The 22,451-nt window shown below is 46.0% G+C and overlaps 1 protein-coding gene across 3 annotated transcripts in view; it reads right to left on the bottom strand.

The window, feature by feature from the left end:
* MAML3 (mastermind like transcriptional coactivator 3) overlaps positions 1-22,451 on the bottom strand; it is a 364,995-nt gene that overhangs the window by 134,333 nt on the left and 208,211 nt on the right. For all 3 annotated transcript variants that reach the window (XM_059722046.1, XM_019489759.2, XM_059722047.1), the window contains one exon: positions 15,932-17,428. In XM_059722046.1, the coding sequence (XP_059578029.1) occupies positions 15,932-17,428 (1,497 nt within the window). The remainder of the gene's footprint in view (positions 1-15,931; positions 17,429-22,451) is intronic.

Below are 22,451 nucleotides of genomic sequence, written 5' to 3'. Positions count from 1 at the left end.
GGAAGTATGAATGTGCTTCACCTGATGTCAGTTGGGAATATTCCTTTAGAAGGAGCAGTGACAACAGGATTTTTCCTTCCAAGCATGTGCACATCTTCTTTGGCCATATCCACTCCCACCATGTTGAGTGCAGAGTGCTTCTCAGAAGTCAGCTACTCCTCACCCCACTGTGTGACACAGCTGCATAAATTGCTATGGTGGCGTAACATGTCTCTCCATTTCATAACCCTTTTGGTCTTACAGCTCTTTTAAGCCTTTTAGGCCCTGGTGGACCTGGTGATGTAGGCTACCTATACACATGCCGGATGTCTGCTCCAGCATGTGCTAATTAGTACATGTCGCACAATCGATTTATCAAGTCTGCTGGAGCGTGCTAATCAGACTGCTCCAGCACCCTCCACGTCACATGCATTCAGCATCCCTGTGCTTCAAAATGGTGGGGGAGGAGGGCGTGTTTGAAATAAAGCTCACTGAACGAGCTTTAAGTGCCCCCACTACCCCTGTGAAGCACAGGACGCCAAATACACGTGATGCTGCGCTATAATTAAAGCATCCCCTCTCCACCCCCTGGAGCATGTATAGATACCCTTCATTCCCAGGAGAGACACGCCCCCCATACCCTTCCATAGATACCAGGTGGGTTCATGGGGAGCACCCTTTATAAAGGCTATGGGACCAGCAGTGCCTATGTATAGGGGCTAGCCTACCGCTGCCTGTCCTTTTCACATATGCATGGGGCCAAAACTAAGAGCGCATGGCCCCAGCAGTTTCCTCACACCTCCCAGCAACTTTGTCCATGGCTCCCATGATGTCAGCATTTCCAGACCCCATGAACCTGCTGGGGGGTTGTTAGAGTGTTAAGTGGGAGAAGCATGGTGAGTGAAGGGAAATGAAGAGAACTAGATAAATGTAAAAACCAACAGTCCCCATAGTGCAGATGCTTCACAGCCATCGGGGGACCTTCTTTTCCCTTGCCTCCTGAATAGCAAGGTGGGGATGGGGGACAGAACACTCAGAGGTCTGGAAGATCTGGGCAACTGGGGCATGGGAAACATTTGGAGATGTGGAGATAGTTGTCTATTTGATTTAACTAGATGGCAGCATTGAGTGGGACTAATTCTAGGCAGAGGAGGAGCTAAGGATAGTGGCACAGAAGGGAGAGAACCAAACAATAGGAGTAACAGCCCAAGAGGTCCAGACTCACTTGGGGATGGGTGGAGGCAGAAAGCTGCAAATGTTAAGGAGCATGTAGGGGTATGGCATGACAGGAGGTGATGTTTATATTTTAACATTTGTGCACATTACTAGCCTTTGGAGACTCTGCTAGCGTGATCTTTGTCACCTTTCCCTTTTCTTGTTTTTCACACGCATGGTGGTTAGTAGGTAGCGCAGGTGCCAAGGCCAACCCGATTTCCAGCACTTCCTCACTTCTGAGTGCTTGCTTTGGCAACTGCAGTGTGCTCTTACTACTTTGGTTAATGTAAGCTTTAATTCAACTGCAAGTTCTCTGAGGCAGGAACTATGCCTTCCTAAAGCATTTCTTCAACCTTTGGCACAAAGGTCCTGATTAGGACCTCTGGGTGCTACCATAATAGAAATAAATACTAATGATTTCCTTTCCTTGCAGCTGCTTCCCCACACCCCCACCTCTCCCCTCCCCCATCACCCTGACCAAGCTCTGGTGACTTTTCACAAGCAGTTGGAAAACCTCACCATCCCCACCCCCTGCCTGCCTTCTCACTCACCAAAAAAGGAATTTCCTTATTACTTCAATGACTCAAAAGACAAGGACAGCAGGAAAGGAAACCAGCAGTTTTCCCCTGCTCCTCTTCCTGTGCTTCCTCTACATTCCAGTGAAGAATGTCTTTGTTTGCCAAAGTTCAGGCACTGAGATGGAGTAACAGCACTTCTAGCCCTACACTATCTACAGCCTTCACCAATTAACATGTAAACAGGAAAGAGGAGCTGCTTGTGTGAGACAACAAAGAGGGATTCAGAAAGCAGGGGGTGCTGCAAACATTCCCCTCCACAGGAAAGCAGCAGGCAGGGAGGAATGCAGGCCCCATGGTGGTCTTCTATAATTTGCCCCCTATTTGGTGTCCTTTTCTTTCCCTGTTTACCTGAGTGCCTGCTATCAGCAGGGGTAGAGTGGCCACCTACATGGCACAGAATGCAGAAGGCTTGTGAGATAGCACAGGGCAGAACTTATGTTTTAAAGGGTATCCAAAAGCTTTTACTGATGGTACAGAATCAGGCATTTTTATTGCAGGATATGGTCCTTCGAAACAGGAGTGCCTGAAGATATTGCTTTCATTTGATAAACTGCTGGGCTTGTTAGTAACTCTTTACTGGACAGAAGTCATAGGATATTAAGTACCAAAAAAGGACAGGCAGTCATCCTAGGCTGAGCTGGGAGAAAGAAGAGGCTGAACTAAAAGCTCACCTGTCAGACTGTTAAATGGCAAATGTCTAGGTATGAGAGGGATGCAGGGCTACTACAGGTCTGACCATAAGTCTTGTTGCAGGGTTTTTTTCCCCCCCTACAGGTAAGATACATTTTTTCATCAGTACTAACACAAGAAAGACAGCCCAGTTTGGAAGCCAAAGTCCAGTTTCCTTCTTTAGGAAGACTTAGTGAGAGAATGCAAACAAATTCAGACTGTTTGGAAGAGGGATTCCAGGCAAAGGAATTTTATCACTGTTTAGTTCCAAGCCACAGTGTATTGTTAAAGGAGCCCACACAGGACCTGAATAGCCTATTTTTAAGTTACCATTCTTACAGATCCACAAAATGTCATTCTAAACTAAGAGCGCCTCTACATGTGCAGGTCATGGAGTGATGGGATCTAATGCGTGAGCCACACAATCGCAACTTCTGCCATGCCACATGCACATGACAGAAGGTGTGATTGAGGGATTGTGGCTGCAGCTTCTCAACTGAGGGGACTTCCAGCTGCAGGATTCCATCGTGCCTTATTGCTGATGCAGAAGGAGCCTGCTGCTGGAAGTCCCCTCAGTTGAGAAGCTGCAGCCACAATCTCCCAGGCCCAGGGATTCTGTGTACCCCCAGGGCAGCTGCACCCCCCAGCTGCCAGGACATAGATGGGTCATGGCACCTGGGCTAACTACAGAGTCAAAAAGCCCAAGGCTGAATTGATTCAGTCTTTGCAGGTTAGTCTAAGCTGCAAAAATTGAACCAATAAGCAAATAAATAGACATTCACTTTTGATTTAGGAAATGCAGCCACATGCCTGCAGTGGCTTAAGCCAAATGCTGGGGGGCACTACAGCACGGCTCTTTGGCATGTAGCCAGCATGAGCTGTGTTTGCTTCCTCTTCCTGCTGTGTTTTCATTTCCCTGAGGTCTCTAGGATTTGCAGTCCACACTCACCACAGCAGGACTCTGCAGGATTGCTCATCACTTCCTCTTCCTGCTTCCAGGTGTTCTCTGGAATTCGTATTCCACAGTCGCAGCCACCAATAAGTAAGTCAGCAGAGCAGAGCAGCTCTGTACTTAGGAGAAGGTGAGCTTAAACCCCTCCCTGGCCCCAGACCCCAGCTGGGGTTTGCCTAGAGGGGGCAGTGAGCCAGCCAGTGATGCCAGTGAGCCAGGCCTCACTGCTCCAGCTAGGGAGCAGAGGGGTGGGGCCAGCCCTGCTCTCTGGAGTAGATAGCACAGCCCAACCCAGGGCTGCAGAGCATGCTGGGATGGTGGGGGGCTCTGATTTAACTTGAACCAGGAAGGGGTCTGGGACAGAAGTTTCATAGACTGGTTTGACCTAAATCAGTGAAGTCTGATATTACATTCAACCAGATTTATCTTAAACCAGTTTCAGCCATATTTAAACTGGTTTATGTGCACTGAACTTTTGTTCTGTTACAAGTTTATCCCAATTTCTGATCACTTAACCTGGTTTATGTGTAACTTCTGTCCCCAGCCCTAGTCTCCACAGCTATGGGACTCTGAGTCTCTGTGCTGCTGGGACCCTTTCAGCCCTACCTGGGCAACGTGCACCCCTGCACCTGGGAGGGTGACAGGGCTCCCAGCCCCATGGAAGACCCTGATATATGTGCACATTAAAGCTCAATAGCAGCCAGCTATAAAGTTAGTACATATTTGTGAGGTCTAACTTTATAGCTGGCTGCAGCTTTTTATGGTATGATAGTCACTTTGCATATGTAGCTGGTCTTAAGGTAATTACACAATTCATTAGTTAATTGTGCCATACATGTAATGTGTAGAAGGGTCTTCAAGACAGTGTCCAGAATGGAAACAAACACTGAACAGAAGCCCAACTACAGTTCTTGGTGTTCAGTAAAATATGTACTTGAATCTCACTCTTCTTGCTTCTCCCCAACCCCTACTCTCCCTGCCCTGGTCACTGAGTGGCCAAGAGGCAAAAACTGTAGCATTAATTGCCTTTCAGCCACTTAGTAACAGGGAGGAGAATGGTGGTATGCAGTGAAAAGAGCAAGATTAATGGCACCATTGTACCACAAACTTCCACTGTGATTTAGGTAAATCCCTACTCATAGCTAATGGAGGATCAACCCCCAATTTATTTATAAATTAATAAAAAAGTAGAAAAAAGTTAAAATAGTATCCATAACAGTGTTACATTCTTGCTGCTAAAGAGACTAGGGCCACACAAGAAAAAGCGCTTCAGAACACAAATTGTCATTCTCCTCTGTATAGCATAAGCTCACACAATTTCACCTGTGTTTGCTATTCCTTATTGTTAGCTTAATTGAAGATGGTAACCTTGTGAGATCTGCACACAGCACAGAAAATGGGTAATTACACAATATCCCCTGCACTTTCCATTACAGTCCTTTGCACACCAAAGTTAGATCCACAGCCTGATCCAAAGATTCCCCAATGACTTTGGTGGGAGATAGAATTAGAGAAGGAAAGAGTTGGGTAGGGTGGCAAAGGAAGATGACAATTTCTTCCTATGCAAAGAAGAGAATCTCCCAAGATCTTCAGCTTCACTGTTATATTCAGTGAAAAGGTGATGACAATTTAATTATTATTGCTAGCTGTACTACTAGAAAATTCATACAATATACAAGGCACATGTGCTGCTTTGTTTTAGTAGCCAGATGAAGCAAATTAGGTCCACCTTCTATCCATCCATTTCCTGGGTAACTACTTCATCCATGTCTCTACTGAAGTTAGTGACTTGGAAATAATACAATTCATTTCTATATGCAATACTTTATACAAAGTAACACCAAATGCCTGAGAAAGAGAGGGAAGGAGAAACACTTTTCAGAGCAAGGCTCAGATATACAGATAGGGGGAAAAAGTGTGGAAGGTATGCAAAAGGATTTGATTAGCAAAAATAAAAGAAAGGGAGAATGAGACAAATCTCCTTAGAGACTAGTATTTGTGAACTGAGATGGGAGATGCAATTAAGGCAGGGAATGAAAGGTTAGTATCAGTTTTGCCCTATCTTGTAATTGGATTGCAAGTTGGTGTTTTTCAAAAGCTCCTTGAATCAACTGGTTAAAACAGAATCATGGATCTAATTATAAAAGTTTTTATTCCATATGTCTGTGGAGAAAAACTGGAAAACATAAATTCTAAGGGGTCAGAAATTGGAAGACATATACAAAGAAACTAATATTATTTCTCAAGTTTTAAGACAGTCTTGTGACTTTTGAACACTTAGCATTGGCACTACTGTAGTACAGCCAAGCTAAGTTTTGGACACATTCAACTTTGGATGAAACGTGACAGCCTTGAATTCAGATAGTCATTTTTTAAATTGAAAAAAAAATAGTCATCTAGTTGCATGACTTCTGTTAGTGTGACAGACAGTTTGGATAGATTAAAAATGTTGATACACATGGAAACTGAGGAGCTGAGATGGGAACCATGGGGGAAAAAAAGGAAGCCCAAGGCAAAATAAAAAACTGTAAACTGTTGTCAAATGTTATCTCAGACAAAATTCTAGTTAAAAGACTTTTAAGCTCAAGTTGCACCCTGAGATGAACATGGAAATGAGTTAAAAAAAAAAGAATGTGACTGTTTCGAAGGGGGGGGAGCGGGGGGGGGAGAGAAGAAATATCCAAAATAGGGAGGAAAGAGAACAGATGTGAGGGTGGAAAAGCAAATGACCTGCAACGCTGTAACAACACTAAAAACCTGATCATTGTTCCACTCAGTACTTGCAATTGGGTATTATTAACTCTGTCAAGGGCCTTCTATATGATGTTGGATAGAATGCTAGGTATCTCTGCACCTCCATTCCTCAGCCTTAAGAGGTCATACATATTAGGGCTGTGCGAAGCTTCGGTAGTCGATTTAATTTGGAGGAAATTCGGCCTGATTCGGTGGCCAAATCACCGAAGCCGAACTGAATCAGGAGACCAATTAAAAGGTCCGAACCAAGTCAGAAACCTTCAAATCGATTCAAAAAGATTTAGCGCCGATTTGGAGATTTGGCCACAGACTAAAGATGCAGCAGTCCTCACCATACTGGACACCGCTGCCTTCAGCTGGTAAGTCTATTATGGTGGGCAGAGGGGGGAGCGAAGGGGCATGGGGGACAGATCAATGCCCCCACGGCAAAAGAGGGATTGGGGCTGGGGCTGGGACAAGCTGCCCAGCTGGGGTGGCGGGGTATGGGACTTGGGGAGGGAGGCTCCCACCAGTGGTGATGTGTAGGGGCTGCATGTGCATCCCCGAGAGTGTTGGTGCACCCCCTGATGGCCACGCTCACTGAGTAGGCGATGGGCAGGAGGGGCTGGTGGGCATGCTGGTGCCCCCCCTGCAAGCGCTGGCCTATCACTGCACTCGCTGCAGCTGCTTCCAGGAACGGCTGCAGCAATTGGCTGGTGTTTGCTCCCAGAAGTGACTGCAGTGAGTGCAGTGATTAGCCGCAGCGGGATCAGGACCCCGGACTGCAGGATCACCTGTGGGGGACTCCCCCCACCCTGGACTGCACGATTGCCTGTGGGGACTGGTTGCAGGGGGGGCGGCACTAGTCACCCATGGCTCCCAACACTGCACGTTGCCATGCGCTGCCAGTCTGGGAGGGAATGGGAGTGGGTGTGTGCCTCCGGATCTATGCAGGGCAGGCTGGGCTGGGCTGGGCTGTACTCCGGGAGGCTAGCCCCAGCCACCCATCGCTGGGCTGTGCTCCACGGTGTGGGTGGAGCTAGGGCTGTGCTCTGGGTGGCTAGCCTCAACTGAGCGCAGTGAAGCAAAGTCTATGGGGGGGCTGCATTCAACCTAAAATTCCCCACAGCCCCTGCTGCTGGCCCCCCCCGATCCAGGTGCACAAACCTACCACCATGCCTGTCACTGCTTGCCTAGCCAGGGCGAAGCTGCAGCTTATCCAGGAGGCACGGAGAGGCTGGGTGAGTGGCAGGAGGGCATAGCCCCCACTCCCAGTGCCTTCTGCCACCCGTCCAGAGGTCAGCCCGGCCCACACATCTGCTCTGATGCCCTCCTGGACTGGCGGTGTGCAGTGGCACACAGTGGTGGGAGCCCTCCTACCCGAGTCCTGTGCCCCCCCCGCTGGGCAGCTTGTCCCAGCCCCAATCTCTCCCTCGCTGTGGGGGCGTTGATCTGCTCCCCACCACGCCTCTTTCCTGCCCCCTTCTCCCACCACAAGACTTACCAGCTGAAGGCAGCCATGTCCAGCATGGTAAGGACTGCTGCCTGTTTAGTCTATGGCCGAATCTCCAAATCGGCACCGAATCTTTGGATCCTAATCTGCTGAATCAAATAGGGACAGTGATTTGAATCACTATCCCTCCGAATCGGCCGAATCTGAATCCAAAGCAAATACTTGCCGCTTCGCACAGGCCTAGTACATATGACAAATCTGGACACAGAGGGTGCGTCCAGACAAGCACACATGTGCAATCTGCGGGGCTTCAAAGTTGTTTGAGGTGCTATAAACCGCATGCAATGGACATGCAATTGTTTGCTGTGCTGCAGATTTGCAGTGCAACTTCTAAATTTTATGTCAGGAGATCCCCGTATAAAAAAAACCTCACCAAAAAAAAAGGCGGCATGGCACACATTCCAAGAGTGTGTGCTGGAGCAACTGGAGGCTGGGTCCTCCAGGGAGATGCCCTGGCTGCCGGCCAGAGCCTCTCCTCTGCTTTAGGGGTCTATCCAGTTCCTCTAGCATGCTGGGAGTCAGGAGGAGTGGGAAAATGTCAGTTTCCCCAAAGTAGGTCATTTTGCCCTGCAGCATACCCCACATGCAGGGGTGTGCATAGTGGAAATAAGCAGCAGCACAAATTTTTGCCATTGCTATTTGTGCCATAGCAAATGCATGCCACTGTATGCGGAGACGCATCCAGAAGGACAGATGCAACACACATTTTAAAACTGTCTACATATTAATGCTAGGAACCTAGGTAATAAATAAGGAGAGACAGGTACTCAGTTAAGAGAGGAAATGTGATATGGTCAGTATTATTGAAATTTGGTGACACAGGTCATATGACTGGAATATTAAGTCCAATGCCCACAACTTGTTCTGTAAGGATACAATAAAAAAAAGGAAGTGGAGAAGAGGAGCATTTTATATCAAAGACACTGCTAGTTGTTACAGTTGCGCACAATTCAGAATAACTGGACCTGTGAATCTATGACTTTGACCAGGCATTAAAGTCCTAACTAAAGACAGGAACTGTTAAAAAGACAGGAACTATAGCTGTTAAAGGCCACCAAATCTCATTACCTAACAGGATAAACTGTTCGCTGTGCATAATGCGTAGCAAGAAAAACTGCACTTTCATGCATGACTTCAACCTAGGAGACACTTGGATGGATATCTCATGCGTCCAGCAGCTAGACTTTCTTAGGATTTCTAAAAACAATAGATGACAGTTTCTTAATACAGAGTGGATAATGATAACCAGGGATCCTGGAAAAAATCCCCAGTTTTCGATTTTAAAAAAGTAACCCAAAATCCACATTTTTCTGTGATTAAAATGAAACACCACTTATATATAGATGTATATGTACCCGCCTCCGTTCGATTAGGAGCTCGCGCGCCGCCTTAGCCCGGGCTCGGGATCTTGTGCCCCCGAGCTTCGTTGGTACGCCCCAAGGTTTACCCCGGCTGGTATTAAGGGGGACCCCAAAACTCGCCTGCCATGACTTTGATGACTCTCTCAGTGGGGGGGTCTTCCCTTGGGGTATCCCCTGGTGCCGGCACGCCTCTTCGCGGGTACTCTCGGGGCTCCGTCCTCCCCTACACCCCGGCCATACGCCACCTCAGGTCTTCCTGTCCTGGCCTCTCACCCGTCCTCGTCTCGTCCTCTCTCTCGGCTCGGTCACCCTAGCCCCTACCGGCTGTCTTCGGGCCGGGTATGCCTCTCCCCGTTGAAGGGTGCTGCCCTGATCCCTCCTTCCTTGGGACGCAGCCGTCCTCTCTGCCTCCCCAATAGTCTCGGCCGCTGTTACCCGCTCCGTCGGCCCCGCAATACCGGCTACAGCGGGCCCCGCTCTCGGGGTAGCTGCTACGCCTCCCGCTGCCTCGGGTGTCGGGTTCCCCGCTGGCTGCTGCCCCGCCTCTGAGGCTGACTTCTCCCCCTGTCTCCTCCCTTCTGGGCTCTTCGCTGCGCTGCTCGCAGCCTGCTCCGCAATACCGGCTACAGCTGGCCCCGCTCTCGGGGTAGCTGCTACGCCTCCCGCTGCCTCGGGTGTCGGGTTCCCCGCTGGCTGCTGCCCCGCCTCTGGGGCTGACTTCTCCCCCTGTCTCTGCCCCTCTGGGCTCTCCGCTGCGCTGCTCGCAGCCTGCTCCGCCTCTACCCGGCGGCGTCCCGCACTCCGCGGGTGGCAGCTGATCCCCTGCTCGCTGGGTCTCCGCGCTCCAGCTCTCTCCCTTCAACCGCCCTGCTGCTTCGGCGGGGCCGCCTTTTGTTCCTCCCGGCCGGCGTGCCCCGCCCCCGCCGCTCAGCTGCAGCCGGATAAACGCCCGGCTGATGGCCCACGCCGGCAGCGCCGGCGCGTGGAGTTTCTTTGGGTCTTCCAGCCCTGCGGGAGGTAAGCAGACCCCTTGGCCGCCGCGGGGGTCTCCCGGTGCCCCCGCTCCCCTGGGACAGTATATATAGTCGTATTTCATTTTAGTCATGGACAAACGTGGATTTTGGGTTACTTTTTTAAAACCTAAAATTGGGTATTCTTTTTTTTATCAGAGAAAGCCAAGATCCCTGATAACTAAGATATCATCTGAACCACTAATGTTAATTATTAACAAATCTGTGAAAACTGGGGAAATTACATAGGCAATGTAATTCCAATATTTAGAAACAGTAAAAGGGAACTATAAGACTAGCTAAAAAGATGTCGATCCTGGGCAAAATAACGAAACAATTAGTTTATAATTTTTCAATGAAGAATTAGAGGAAAAAACATAAGATATCAGCTAATGTGATTTTTTTTTATCAGCTAACATAAAAGTAGGTCTTGTCACACAAACCTGTTGTCTCTTTTTTCTGACAAGATTATAGATCTGGTTTATGCAGGCAACCCTTCTGATATAATATACTTTGGATTTCAGTTTGGTATTTGACTTAGTTCCACATAACATCTTGATTAAAAAAAACCTTATATATAATTGCTATACCAGATGTATTAAAACCTGGCTCACTGACAGTCCTCAAAACACGGCTAATGGGAAACATCAATGACTATGGCTGTTTAGAGTGCAGTTCTGCCTGCTATCTTCTATTGGTCCTATGATCTACATGAACATATCAATCTTTGCTAATAAAGCTTGCAGATGACAAAAATATTGGCAGAATATTAAACACTGAAGATAGGTATTTTTATCAAGTTATCTGAATAACTTTGTTAAATGTTCAAAATCCAACAATATGCATTTTCATTGTCTTTTGTGGCTTTGAAGCCTGATTCTTGAGGACTGAATTTTAGGTGATTTTTTACTTCAGCAGTCCTCAGTGCAACTCCTTCTTGAAGGCCAGTGGCTAGAACTAAACATAGTATAGCAGAGATGTAGCTAGGCAGCTCTGTGCCAAGGCAATCATGCAAATACCCAGGGCAGCGCTGATTGCTATGGTGCTGACTGCAGTGGCATGATTAGCTGCTGCTGCAGTCACGGCTACTTTTGTGCTACCACACAAAAGGAGTACCTGGGGCAGATGTCCTGGTTGCCCCCACTTACTTATATTACTGTGGTATAGACAAAACCTCATAACATATCCAGCAAATGCCTCTCAAAATTTCAAACTTACGAAGTTGCTATTGCAGCCGGTGTTTTCTCAAAGCACTACATGTGCATGACAACTCTGCCTTTGCCACAGTCTGAAGCACCAAAGAAAGTTCAGGGATCTTCTCTATTTGTAGATCCCACAGTGAAACTACCAACATGTAAATCAATGATCTATATAATATGCAAACCAGAAGACAACCGTAAAGAGAAAGTAAAGATACCTTTCAGAATGCTAGGGAGAAAGCATTTTTCCCACCTAAAATACCAAGTCAATTGCATCTTTAAAGTATTATATGGCTATGAAGTCCCATTTCTCAATCATACACAAAATTAAGACCAATAAAATCAACTACATATTTTCAGAGTTGAAACACAAATATAAAGAAGTGAATTTTAAGGGATTCTTCCTATATCTTATTTTTTATCCTCTCCCACCTACCTCCAACTTCAAACGAGGCAACTAATTTTTTCAATAGAAACTAAAATAGCGTATCTTTATAACCTCATGGGGGTAAAGAGTCACAGTTTGATAATTTTTTTTTACACCTACAGAGAATTCTATTTTGTTTGGCCTTCTCATATTCACTAACTTCTGACAGCTCTCGCCTTTCCAGTTTTTATTTTCTTCGTACTTTTAACTGAATAAAAGAAATTATTTAGAGAAATTTTACTGCTGTTATGCATACAGAAATAATGTTTGTCACGCTAGTTTCTCTCACTAGACCACCAATTTAGCAGTCTGCCAACTGTCCAATTACTCATGTTTATGTTGAGCTAAATAGGTTCCTCATCTAGCTGCACACCTTTCTTTTTGAACATAATTAATACGGTTCATCAAAGCCCAGGAAACGAACCCAAAGCAGCAGCCATTCACTGACACGTTAACAGGGTCATTTGCTAGTAACCTCTTATACAGACTGTTTATATGGTCCCAACTCTGCTGACAAAATGTCATCTCTGTAATACACAAGAAATTATGAAAATGCTAAGTGCATAAAGATGTTGATGTGTGTGTATTTCAGGCATGCAGATAAACTTATTTACACCCAAACTCTCAGGCCAAGTGAAATTCAAGATTTTGGTACATAAATATAAGATGTTCCTTAAATAGTTTCTTAATTAATCTCCTCTAGTCATATGATACTAATATATGCACATTACTGGTCATATGACCCAGCTACTAAAGCACTTTCTCTTGTTTACAGTATGTTTTTAGGTTGTTGGGTTTTTTTTTAATAAGCCTGATGTCACTTACAAAACTTATAAACTTTTATATGCATGTCAGAGTGAGAGAAGCCATAATGGCAGAGTAACAATGATGAACCTGTGGAGGGATGCTCATACATATTTGCATTTGAAATTTCTTCCAAAAACAAAGTAAGAATTTTTCTAGCACTTTACCTACAATATGCAATGCATCCAATCCGAGAGACGTTTGCAACTGATTCTCTCTGTATCCTGCAGTAGTTGGAATAGCAAGGACTGCATTGTTGTAGATTAGGTTTATTAAAATCAACAGATCTTTCCTATCATTGTAAGAATCAATCTATTGCTGCCTGAGCAGGCCACAGCATAACAACAGCTTTTAAGGTGTCCACAGAAAAATACATTTAAGGTGAGCAGCAAGGGAAAGAATTGGAACATACATTTTAGCTACATATCTGTTTTATCACCTTCCTCAGCTAACTGATCCTTCCCTGCACATGAATCTAAATTGGTCCACTGGGACTGGATGGTCCTTCCCATATGGAAGCAATAGGTCCTTATTTCTGGTTGAGTCATTCAAAGGTGAACTGAATGGTCTGCTAAACCCCCCCACCTTTTACCCCAAATGACTTCTTTATAAGGTATGAAAATAGCTTCAATGTTTTACTTGTTTTAACAGCTTCTTCTGTTGCTTTTTTAAGCCTTGGTAACATCAGGATAGGAAGCCTGAAGTTACCTATTCTTGCTGGTGAACTACAGCAGGATACTGATATCCCATCAAGCTTAAAGCACAGCCACATATTTCTCAACCTTTGAGTGAAGGGGAGAGGTATTATTACAGAGACTACTCTTTTCCTAATGGCTTGTGAGGTATTTGAGTTAAACAGGTGTGAAATACCCAATAAAATAAACCAGTAGTGCTCAACCTTTTTGTCCGTGGGGCTTGGATGGGCAGTGTCTGGCCCCTCTGTGGGCTGGATCTGATTGGTGGACCCAGTCCAGTGCCCCGGGCATGCGTGACAGGGCTCCATCCAGCCACACACAGTGGGGTGGAGGGGCAGCCCATCCCTGATCCAGCCATTTGGGGAAAGGGCTTGGCCCAGATCCAACCTGGCCTGGTGGAGGGAGGGAGCAATGACCTGGCCCCAATTCAGCCCATGGGGAAAGGAGGTATAGCCTGGCCCTATGGAAGGAAGGGGGCACAGCCTGGCTCCAACGTGGCCAGAGAGAAGGAGACCCTGAGGAGAGACAAGGGGGCATGACCCAACCCAAACGAGCTGTGCAGGTGGAGGGGGCATGGCCCAGACCCACAGGAAGAAAGGAGCACAGCTTGGCCCCATCCCTGCTGTGCAAAGGGAAGGGAGTGCTGCCTGGCCCTGATCTGGTCATGTAGTGGGAGGGTCATGGCTGTGGGGCTTGGGATTTTGGCCGTGGCAGAGCAGGGAGGCAGTATTAATTGCCACTGCTGCCCTGACACCAAATTTCGCAGCCCGTGGGGAGCTTCATGGGCTGGAGGTTGAGCACCTCTGAAATAAACCACAAAGCAGTGGTTCTCAACCTTTTTAGACTCAAGGAAACCCTCATTACACTCAAGATACCCTCAGGAAGTGCCAGCTCTTCATTTTTACTAATTTTTCAGTACAGAAAAGTAATGGAGCAATTCTTGCATTGCAAAGAAATCAGGAAGACCACAGCAGGTCAGAATGTTTTTAACACTATGGACTCCTGTTGGAAATCTTGGGTTTAGTCTTGTCAAAAATGTTTGTACACTTAACAGTGCTAATGCTGCATGGCACCCCATGACACTTCTGACAAGATCTCAAGGCACCTGGGGTGCCGCAGCACCCTGGCTGAGAATCACTGCCATAGAACATTACATTGGTTAAATGTCCTTTCTCTTGTCAGCTGGGACAGGAGATACTGTAGTTCAGGTTAGAGTGGCTGATTGTGATATCAGTGCCTTATTGTTTTTCAGGACAAGACTTCACCAAAAGCAGAGGGATTAGGCCTATTATTTATAATGCAAGAGACATTCATTATTAAGAACAGAAAGGCACATTTTTGAGCTGTCTCCAGCCATTGTGAACCAAACCCCAGAATGTACTGGTTCACTGCTTTTTTCTCTGCACCTCCTCACCTTAACAATTATGTGACCCACTCTAAGGTGAAAAGGACAAGTTTCTCTTGGGGGTAAATTCCCAAACTCACCACGTCCAGGAAATATGGAACACTGCCATATCTCCACGTGCATTAGTGATGTGAGTCACCATTATCCGAAGCCATGCTCAAAAGGAAGAGCTTATTGTAGGCAATGTGGAAATAGCTAATGTGGTAAAAAGCTCTTTGAACTAAAACTAACAATGGACAATTCTATTAGTGTGTCATTACATCATAATTCCTGACACACTTTAGGGGTAGGATTTCCATAAGAGGTATCACCTTCATTGTAAGCCTGGCTCAGTTACAAAAGAAATGATTGTTTTGTTTGGTCCTTTTTAAAATGAACAAAACAACACTTGAAGTGTGCGTACATGCCCTCCTCCTTCACACTGGTGATCAGTTATTCATGCAGGTAGTTTTACTGAACATGAATGAGGGGCTTATGGTCTGGTACAAAATGCGACTGCTATAACTGTTACTTACATTAACTAACTGAGATCCATCTGCTTCTGTCCCACAGACCTAGCACCAACAGCCCCACATAGTGAGCCTGGAGTTTAAGAGTGAGAAGGTAATGCAAAATTGTTTCTCCTGAAGACCTAAATCAGACGGCAAGTCACTAGAGAATACTGCAGGCATTTTGAAAATGGAAGTACAATTACAAGAAGTACATCACTGAGGTCTGCTTGGATGTCTTGTCAGAAATAATCTCATTTTGGACCTGATTCTAAGAGGTGCCAAATGCCTTTCACTGCTACATTTACTTGCAGAAGTGGGAGCTGAGGTTGCTCATGGGCAGTCAGAAGGAGCAGCCAGAAGGCTGTTGTTGTTGATAATTCATGCCACTGAACCATGCACCGCTGACGATTCTGTTCAGAGTTGCCCAGATTCCTCCTCCTCTTCTCCAACGCTATGGAAAAAGTGACTCTGCTAACACCTTCTGTTACAATGCAACAACTTTGTGTAAGTTAAACAGCACAGTGCTACAGGTTGGAAAGTTACAGAAGGCAGGAAATGAGCTCTCAAAAGAGAAAAGATCTCAAAATCAATCCTCTCCAAAGCCCCCTGATTGGCCCTAGTCACTGGAAACACTGAAAGAATATCACCACAGGACAGACATGCACATCCAGGAATGCAGGACCAGAAAGGACCACCTATGCTATCAAGTCCAATCCTTTCCTACTGCAGACATAAATAGCATATAACCCCTTTCATAAATGGACCAAGCTCCTATGTGACAATGAAAACAGGAAACTACTGAAACTGAACTCGTCCCCTCAGAGAGAAAGTCAGTTGCTGAAACTTTTTCTTGGACTAAAGTTGCTCACAAAGCGTACATTCAACAGGTATTACACTTACCTGACTAAGGGAGGGAAGTGTTGCATATGCCATTGGTTGAGTCATCATTCCTTTCTGCTTCATGATAAGCATGCGCTTCTGTTCCTCACTCAGGTGCGCCATCTGAGCTTGCATCTGTGGCTGCTGGGACTGTGGCTGTATGTATGGCATCATGGGGTTCTTGTTGGGGTTGGCCATGGGTGGGGTCATTCTCTGACTCAACTCAGCATTGAAATGAGTCAGAGGTTTAGTGTTGCCATAAGTAAGCATACTGGGCTGTTTGCTTAGGGAGTTTGTACCCAAGTTATTTGGCTGCTGACTGATCATATTTATGTGATTTTGAGGGAGGTAGTTATTCATTGTGGTCTTCTGTGGATTGTTTGCCATAGGAGGCACTATTGGGTTTTGGTTGTTAAAGGCTTGGGGATACATCATTGGACTATTTGGTTTGTCTGCACTGAAGGGCCCTCCGTACGGACTAGATGGAGGCCCAACAGGTGACCAGCTTGATGCTTGATTTGGATGTTGCTGCTGTTGCTGTTGCTGCTTTTGCTGCATGAGTTTAGCTCTTTGTTGCTGCTGTGCTGCCATTTGTTTCAGCTGTTCAGCTGGAGATAAGTCAGCACTGGGTATAGTCACAGGACCAGGCCCTGCACCCGCCACTGTTACAGCTGCTGGATTCATAAGGTAACCATTTCCAGATCGTGACTGAGACTGGCCTGGAGTATGGGCCTGGTTGGGAGTTTGGGGTGACTGAACAACACAATTTGCTGGTGAGCTGGCAGGGACTGGAGCTGCAGGAGCACTGGAAACAGAAGGTATACTAGAAGCTGTGGAGACATTTGAAAATGGAGGACCTGAAGAAGAAGGCCTCACCTGGGGAGATCCCAGAGGTACATGAGCAAATGGAGAATGAGACGGATCGCTCTTAATGCTTGCACTCTCTTGAATCTCAGTGGCAGGCCTGGGAAATTCTGGTTCCTTCTTCTCTTCAAAGTCTTCATTAAACAAATCTTGTATATCATCCTCTGGAACAGTGTTGGCTAGCTCATCTATTAGCTCCTGCCACTCTTGATCATTCAGATTAATGTCTGAGAAGAGTTTATTTTGATTTGAAAGGGAGGTTTCAGAAGTGTCTATGCATGTAGGGTCATCCAAAGGTTCTTGTTTTAGCTCCTTATTTTGCAGGATGTTAAAACTTTCCTCAATTTCACTGCAACCATTAACTGGCAGCTTTATCTCTGGAAGTCCACCATTTTTACCTAAGTCTTCCAGCCCAGTAGGATGTGTCCCACTGTTCTGCAGGGGTAAAGAAGGCTTCATGTCAAGCTGGTGAAGAGGAGAAACAGAAGGTATAGGCAAGTTATTGGGCAAGCTGTTGATTGCATCAATTCCTGGTACATCCTTCCGTATCCTCTTGCTGGTTGGGGAGAAGCTACCATCACAGACACCATTTTGCTGTTCTCCATTGAGGGGCGAGCGAGCACCTTCCAACTTCCTCTTTACTGTCTCTTGTAGCTTGAATGAAAAAGAAAGAAAAAAGAAAATCCAAATAAGCCACTTGCACAAATTTCTTTCAAACAAAGCATGCTGCAGATTTTGTGACAATAATTTTCCCCCTTGCATACCACATTTTAGAAATTCTCAGTAAAGATTCCTTAGCTTCCTTCATATGCCTTGAAGTCAGACTTCTCAGAAAAGAGAACCTGTAACAAGGGAGCTCAACCTGAGTATGAGGTCTAGGATTATGTCTATTGGGGGACCACTGCAAAGTGTGCTACCTGAAGGACACTGCTATGAATGTTCAGCTGCTATATCAGACTTACAAAGATCTGAGCCAAGATTTTCAAATGTGACCAGGGATTTGGGGGGGCTTCCATTTTTGGGTTCCCAACACTGCTGAGATACCCTGAAGGAGCTTCATTTGCAATAGTATTGAGTCTGTGTCTTCTGAAAATCTAGCCTCTTCAAGAGTCCTGAAGCTGGACACCCAAAAATGGAGATGCTAAAATGCACAAGTCATTTTTGAGTCTATGTTTTGAGAGAAATAGATATAGTATGAATGCTGGTATTCAAAATATATGTGCTGTTTTCTGTCCTTTTACCCCTCTGTCCTTATGTATTAGGGCTGTACAATATATAGAGAATCTCTCTTAAGTGGGGAAAAACATATTTATTCTAACAAACAGAAAAATGTTCATCACTTTATATGATGTTGAACTGATTCATTGATCAAAAAGGAGCAGAATTATAGGAAACTGTTTCAACACTGGTGCTAACAAAAGTAGTAAGCCACGAATACTGTAAAAATAACAGCAACATTCATTTAGCAGGATACAAAAGCAACCACATTAGCTTCCATGAATTCTATCAAAAATAAGCCAGGTACATTTAGGTTGAAACACTTATATTCCACCAATTCAGCTATCTACAGTTCTATTCCATTACACAAAATATTAAGTCCACTGTTTATGCACCAGGCTAACAAAAGCAGTCCTTCCTTGGCTCATGCAAAACAATAGTGCAGGGAGACAGGAAGTGGAGACGTCACAACTCCAGTACGCCTGTTCTGGACATGTTTGCATCCTTGATATAGAACAACAGAGGACACAATACTGAAGATCTTATCATTTTTAAGTGTTTTACATCTATGAAGATCATGGATATTTAGCTCCCAACCCTCTCCCCGAAGCAGAATTTCTCAAATTATGTTTTTTCTTCTTTCCCACAATTTCAAATTCAGTCTTTGCAACCTTGAGTTCCCAACTCAGTGTCTTTGGGAGGAGTCCCCGTTCTGCTTTGAATGGAAGCTCAGTCCCTTCAGCATATCAAAGAATCCCTCCTGGGGACTGTTCTCTACTTTTTTTTCTTTGTCTATCCTGACTCCTCAGAGCAGAATTGCCTCACTCATTTCTGTTCACATCCCTCTGGTTGTTTGGAATGAGAAACTGGAAGTTCCCCTCTCATGGCCTCTCCCCTCTTCCCGCCCCACCATGCAGGACAAAAATCCTGCTGGTTCACTCTCTTTCTCGCAAGTCCTGCCTGCATTTTTCACTATCATTTTATGTGCCTGAAGTGGAATTCCCAGTACAAGACCTACGCATGGCTGAGGTCTCAATTTAGCTTTTAAAATAGTGCATAAGTGGGGTATATGCTGTGCACAGGTCTTCTACTGGTTCTCTACCCATATGAGACTTGTGTGACAAGCCATATGAGGAAAGGCTGAGGGACCTGGGACTCATCAGCCTGAAAAAGAGAAGGCTGAGAGGGAACCTGGTTGCAGCTTACCATTACATCAGGGGCGTACATCAAGGGCTCAGTGAGCAACTGTTCACCAGGGCGCCCTTGGGGAAAACCAGGAGTAATGGCCACAAACTCCTAGAAGATTGTTTCAGGCTCAACCATAGGCGACGTGTGGTGGGGGGGCAGGGGGACACATGCCTCCCGAGATTGGCCACTGCTGAAGCTTCTGCCAGCTTCTGCGGGTGGCAACCGCTTTCCACCTGCCCCCCCACTCACTGCCGACGTCACTGAGGGCATCTGCAGGCAGTCTCTGCTTGCCACTTGCTGTCCCCTCCTCTGCTGCCAGCATCTGTGGTTGGTTCCCACTTGCCACTGCCAACACCACCACCAGTGTCTGCTGGTGGTCACCGCTCGCCACCCCCCACTGCTGACACCACCACCAGTGTCTGCGGACAGTCCTGGCTTGCCCTCGCCACTGACTACAAATGGTGCCCCTCCAGTCTCGGGAGGAACCAGTTGTTCACGGGCTCAACGTTAGGAAAAACTTCTTCACAGTCAGGGTGTCCAGACTGTGGAATAAGCTCCCTCCAGAGGTGGTGCGATCGCCTACCCTGGAAATCTTCAAGAGGAGACTGGACAGGCACCTTGCTGGGGTCACCTGACTCCCAGTTATCTTTTCTGCCTGGTGCAGGGGAGCTGGACCTGATGATCTTCCAGGGTCCCTTCTAGCCTTACAATCTATGAATCTATGAATCCATACATGTGATTTTATAAACGTAGAAAGGAAATCTAAGTCCTTAAGCAGAGCATCAGCTTCTTCTCCCCAGCCCCAGGTCCTGACCACTTAAATTTGAGGGAGCAAGAATGATTTTTAGATGGGCAAAGCAGAAAACTGATTAAACACATTGCTAAGAAACAAATGAGGTCCTGCTGGCATGTATGCCTGGGAGTTTGCTACCTGTTACCACTGCCCAAAGCCACCACACAACCAGAGTAGAATTCCTTTTTCTCTTTGTCTTGTGTCTCAGCCACAGGGAAACACAAACTGCTCTGCCACTGCTTCTGTGTAACTGATGTTTTAACTGTGTGGACTATCATCCAGCAGCAGTATTTCTCTCCACATGACATGATCAGGGAGCCCTAGAGAGGAAAGATCAGTGTACACTGCAACATTCTCACCCTATTTACGATTTCTGAAATTGAGCAAATCATTTAACACAGTACAACAAGCAGTTTACACAGTCACTCCCTGGGATCTGTCAGCACTCCTGACATTTCTAATGGGAAAAACAGATGAACATTCTTCGAAGAAAACAATATCAAACATCAAGTGAAACCCCAAGGAGAACCTCATCAGGGCGAATTTTGCAGCATGGACTGGAGAAGGGTCAATTGCTCTGGCCTTTCTTTTGTTGCATGGGACTGGGCAACTCCCAACAAGCCTGCTCCTGCCATACAGATGACGTTGAGTTCTCAGACTCCCTTATTCCCTAATTCTAGACAAGGTACCCCTGTACCTTGACTTCACACCCATCAGACTGACTGCAACTCACATCCTGTTTAGAGTGGTCAGCGAGCATTGTCCTTCAAGACTAGGGACAAACAAAATGTCAGATCCCACAAGGCAGATTTATAAGATGGTTTCCATTTCCTTCTTTCCCCTCCTCTAAAGACCAAAACCACCATGTGGCATCAGAGCTTGAACCATGTCACTTAGCATGCGACCAGGCATTGCCACCAAGCCACTGAATGTAGTGTACTGATCTTTATACACCCACAGTTCAGCCTGCAGAAACCAAACAAAGGATAATATGGATGTGGTCCAGTACAAAAACAATCAACTTCCAAGTTTTCCTTCTTCAGAACTTGAAAAGAAAGGTCACAATCTGTTTTGGCTTCAAGACCTAGTCTGCAGTGAAACAGTTGATACAGCAGCTTAAAATAACACGCTTCAATCACTATCAGGCTATTTACACGACATATATAGTATTCCAGTTTCTGTGTTACCTTCCTTTCAGCTACTGATAATTCCTTAAACAAGAGCTATTCTCCTTCCTCATGTAAAAAATAAAATAACCAACCCACAAACAATTGAATGATCCAAACTCGTGCCAAAAAAGCCAACAATAGACAATGCTGGTCCAGTAAGCATTTCAAAAAGTTGTGTTCAGCAGTGTGCTTAAGGCATGAGGCTAGAACATATCTTCTACATTTGAAAATACACTTGTATTTTTTAAAACATGCAGAGGGACAACTGTGTACCTATCCAGTTCCCTACTGCACTTCTTTCTGTTGCACACAGAATAACACTATAATTTTGTTTCCACAGAATAACATTTTGTGTCATTTATCAATTATCATTTTGTGTCATTTGCAGATGACACAAAACTGTGGGGGAGAAGTGGACATGCCGGAGGGCAGGGAACAGCTGCAAGCAGACCTGGATAGGTTGGACAAGTGGGCAGAAAACAACAGAATGCAATTCAACAAGGAGAAATGCAAAGTGCTGCACCTAGGGAGGAAAAATGTCCAGCATACATACTGCCTAGGAAATGACCTGCTTGGTGGCACGGAAGTAGAAAGGGATCTTGGAGTCCTAGTGGACTCCAAGATGAACATGAGTCGGCAGTGTGACAAAGCCATCAAAAAAGCCAATGGCACTTTATCGTGCATCAGCAGATGCATGACGAATAGATCCAAAGAGGTGATTCTTCCCCTCTATCAGGCGCTGGTCAGACTGCAGTTGGAGTACTGCGTGCAATTCTGGGCACCGCACTTCAAGAGGGATGCGGATAACCTGGAGAGGGTCCAGAGAAGGGCCACTCATATGGTTAAGGGCTTGCAGACCAAGCCCTACGAGGAGAGACTAGAGAACCTGGACCTTTTCAGCCTCCGCAAGAGAAGGTTGAGAGGCAACCTTGTGGCTGATATAAGTTCATCACAGGGGCACAGAAGGGAATTGGTGAGGTTTTATTCACCAAGGCGCCCCCAGGGGTTACAAGAAATAATGGCCACAAGCTAGCAGAGAGCAGATTTAGATTGGACATTAGGAAGAACTTCTTCACAGTTCGAGTGGCCAAGGTCTGGAATGGGCTCCCAAGGGAGGTGGTGCTCTCCCCTACCCTGGGGGTCTTCAAGAGGAGGTTGGATATGCATCTAGCTGGGGTCATCTAGACCCAGCACTCTTTCCTGCCTATGCAGGGGGTCGGAATTGATGATCTATTGAGGTCCCTTCCGACCCTAACATCTATGAATCTATGAAACACTATAATACTGAGTAGTCATAAGCAATGCCATA

The sequence above is a fragment of the Alligator mississippiensis genome, chromosome 2, assembly GCF_030867095.1.
Source record: "Alligator mississippiensis isolate rAllMis1 chromosome 2, rAllMis1, whole genome shotgun sequence".
Taxonomy (NCBI): domain Eukaryota; kingdom Metazoa; phylum Chordata; order Crocodylia; family Alligatoridae; genus Alligator; species Alligator mississippiensis.
This window is presented reverse-complemented; position numbering and strand designations above follow the sequence as displayed.